This window comes from Gavialis gangeticus, unplaced genomic scaffold (assembly GCF_001723915.1).
Source record: "Gavialis gangeticus isolate Ggan-Ray unplaced genomic scaffold, GavGan_comp1, whole genome shotgun sequence".
NCBI classification, from domain to species: Eukaryota; Metazoa; Chordata; order Crocodylia; family Gavialidae; genus Gavialis; species Gavialis gangeticus.
Genome location: NW_017729018.1, coordinates 2,782,923 through 2,786,520, shown reverse-complemented (window position 1 = coordinate 2,786,520; position 3,598 = coordinate 2,782,923). Strand labels below are relative to the sequence as shown.

General features: G+C 47.4%; 1 protein-coding gene across 1 annotated transcript in view; it reads left to right on the top strand.

Annotated features, from left to right (window-relative positions):
- RAB11B (RAB11B, member RAS oncogene family) overlaps positions 1-3,598 on the top strand; it is a 30,643-nt gene that overhangs the window by 20,203 nt on the left and 6,842 nt on the right. Inside the window, exon 4 of the mRNA XM_019513129.1 lies at positions 1,453-1,533. Coding sequence (XP_019368674.1) covers positions 1,453-1,533 — 81 coding nt within the window. The remainder of the gene's footprint in view (positions 1-1,452; positions 1,534-3,598) is intronic.

Below are 3,598 nucleotides of genomic sequence, written 5' to 3'. Positions count from 1 at the left end.
GTGGGGCATGTGGGCCTTGTGGGGGCAGGCAGGTGTAGCCCCTGTGGGAGGGCAGCAAAATATATATTCATGAATACATGAATATATATTTAGAGTTCACTTTATTATTATGATGGAGACACTGGTAGGCTTCTACATTGCTTTAACACTGTAGATATATAAATAATAAATAATAAAACACTGCCCAACTGATCACTGTCACTGTCTCTCTCTCTTTACACTGGTCTTTTTGTTTTACTTGTGGAGGAACATGGATTTTGGGTATTTTACAGAGTGACTTTCGGATTTTTAGCTTTCCAATAGGGAATACCAGAATTCTTCCTAGGGAGGCCAGTGGCAGGGCCCTGCCTGCTCAGAGCTGGCACCTTGGACCCAGAAACTCCTGAGAGCAAGTAGCCCTGAGCTACTTGCCAGGGCAGCTTTTTATACTGCTGCGGACAACACAGGTGCTGGCCCTGGGCTCTAGCTCCCCCTGGCTGCAGATCTGGGAGGAGCCAGGCAGGGTTATTTTGCCCCCAAGTGGCACTTCATTGTGGAGCAAATTGTGCATGTCTGAGCATGTGCACTGAGGCAAAAAGCCCCGGGTCAAATTTGCACCACTTCTATTTGAGCTGCTGCAGGTGCACGTGCTTGCATGTGTGGACGCGCCCACTGGGTGTCACTTTGATCCCCTTCCCCTGCCTGATCTGTTGCCCTTCTTTCTGCTCCCTGGCCTATATGCTGCTGCAGTCTGCCACATGCCACACACACACAGACTGCCTGTGTCGCTTGTGATACAGGAACTGAAAATTACTGTCTGTCCGTTTCTTCCCCCACCCCACCCCAATATGCAGGCTCTGCATTGTAAACTCTTGAAACAAGTTCAGTCTTGGTTTGGCAGGTAATAATGTAAATCCTTTTTCCTGTGTTTAAACACTCATGGCAATGATGGTACACAATCTGGTTGGGAAGACCCTCCAGTTTATTTTAGTTTCCTGTACCTTTCAGTGTATTCTGTCTCCAGAGATTTATTGTTATTTGGAGGTGCAATCATGCAGGTCTTGCATTTTCCTAGTCATGAATCCTACAGAACTATCAGTCTACAGGATCAGTCCTGTGTGTTTCCTCAGAGGCACATCTGTGTTGCTGGTAACCACAAAACAATGGTAGTTTCATGCTGCTGTTGGAAGTTTTAGAGAAATAATACTGTACAGAGGGGGAGGACTCTATTGAAGGCCCTTCTGCCAAGCAGGGGGGAGATGCTTGGGCAGGGAGGTGGGGACAGCAGTCATGACAGCAGAAGCTAATAGTGCTTCTAATAAAATAAAAGGGTCATTTGAAAGAATATTTTGACTCCTCCCAACTTTATGCAGAAGACAAGACTTAGGGCCCTGGCAGTTTTTAGAACAAAAAACTTGTTTCAAAGGCTGAAAGTGTTACCCGAGTGTCTGATTTACTTGTTCTTTGTTGCAGAAAAAAATAACTTATCTTTTATTGAAACTTCTGCCCTGGATTCAACAAATGTAGAAGAAGCCTTCAAGAACATTCTCACAGGTATGACTTCACCTTTGGATTTTGGAAGTATGGCGCACTAGAGACTTTTGTAAGGTGGGGGAAGCTAATGTGAACTTTGTCACTAAAAGGAATCCAGCTTATAAATGGCAGTTTTGTTTCTCATCCTTAATTCATGCATTTGACTCACAGGATTGGGACTAATGGTATAATATGTATCAAGTCTTCTACTCTCAGGCTCATTTGTCATGCCAAAGTGACGTAGAAAGATTTGGCTTCATAAATTGCCCAGTGAACTATGCAGTAAATCACGAGCCTTTGGCTTTGGACTAATATCATGCATAGTTTGTATTGCATCTGAACTCCAAGGCCTCCAGGCTTGGGGCTTGCACATAAGATGCCTGCCATGTATTTAGGACCGTCTGAAACCCAAGACTAAGTTTGGGAGGCAGGATACTTGCTGATGGTAGCACCACACAGACCTGAATGACTGAGCTCTTGTCAGTCAATGGAATTCAGAACTGATTTGCCTAATTTGGCTTGAGACACAAAATTTAAAAACAATAAATAAATAAATAATAATGCATGTTTGGCCAATGTGGGCCATGGATTTTATAGTCATGCTGAGTTGATACGCAGATTGCTACAGCTATTTTTAATCTCAAAGTTATTGTTTTCAAATTAGCTCCTCACTTTCTGGTCAGGGAGAGCAGAACCTGACCATAAGGAGAGGTGGTAGGGGCTGCTAAGGGAAAAAGTTGGGATGGGGGAAGCAGAACAATGGGGCTACCTGACCCCCAGATCTATTTTCTCTGCTGTAGCAGCGGGAGGGGAACAAACTCAAAGCAGACATCCAATAATTCGATTCTATACCTGAAAAGTTGCAACAAATTTGTATATTTCCCATATAGAATCTAACTATTGAGGGAGAGTATCTTATCAGGGTCATCTTCTATTCGAGTCAATACAATGGTTCTTGTCTAGTTTCACCCATATAATTTCCATGAAGACATTTGGTGCATTTGAGATGCTGCAGTTTGGGATAGATGCATGGGATCTGTGGATTCTGGTGGTTTTGTTGCGAGCACTGTATATTGTAGTACTAGTGAAGGTTGTGGGTTTTGCATTCGTCGTTAAGGCAGGGTTGTGTTCCATTAGGTATAGGTTGATCTTTGAACTAATCTTTATGCCTTATAGTTCACTAAAGATTTTGTAGTAAAATCAACCGTATCCTTTGTATCAAGCAGAACACTGGAGAAAGAGCTGGCTTAAAGAACAGAATAGGTCGCTTTATAGTTTAGTTCCATGGCTTTTTTTATTACAGGACAGAGGAACATGATTATCTAATAAGCAGGGATCCTAGTTTTTCCCTGATCTAAAAAAATTGCAAGTTCTCTAATAAACACCCCCAAATCCATGATTTAAAATTAACCCTCCCCCCACCCACAGCCTGTGCTTCCCCCAGCCCTGCTGGAGGGGGCCCCAGCTGCCAGGGCTGTGAACCCAGGCCTGCAGGCCCCTGCCCCCATTCCCCACTGCTGCCTCCTGTGGGCTTGGGGGGCAGCTCCTTGCCACTATGTGCACTCCCAAGCAACAGGGGGGACCCTTGCCCCCCAGATCTGTATACGGGGCAGGTGCAGGCTGTGGGCTCCTGCCCTGCTTCCCGTCTCCCGGGCCTCTGCAGACCAGCGAGCGCAACCCAGCATGGCAGAGAACAGTGGAGCTGCATGGGGATCTCCTTGCCACTGTGAGCTCCGTGTTGCCCTGGCAACGCACCTCCTGTGTGCATCACTGCTTTGAGAGGTGCAACCCCGTGCTGCTGCCCTCATGGCAGCCCTGCACGCAGGAGGTGCATCACCAGGGCAGCATGGAGCTCATGGCTCCACTATTCCCTGCCGTGCCGGGACGTGCCTGCTGGGCTGCGAAGGCCTCGGGGGAGGGAAGCGGGGTGGGAGCCTGCAGCCTGTGCCTGCCCCCCCCCATACAGATCTGGGGGGTGCAGGTACCCCTGCCCCTCAGGAGTGCACATGGCAGCAGGGAGCTGGCTCTCCCCAACCCCTTCACCCGGACAAGCCACCCATGGCCCTGTCCTGCTCCCTGCTGGGGC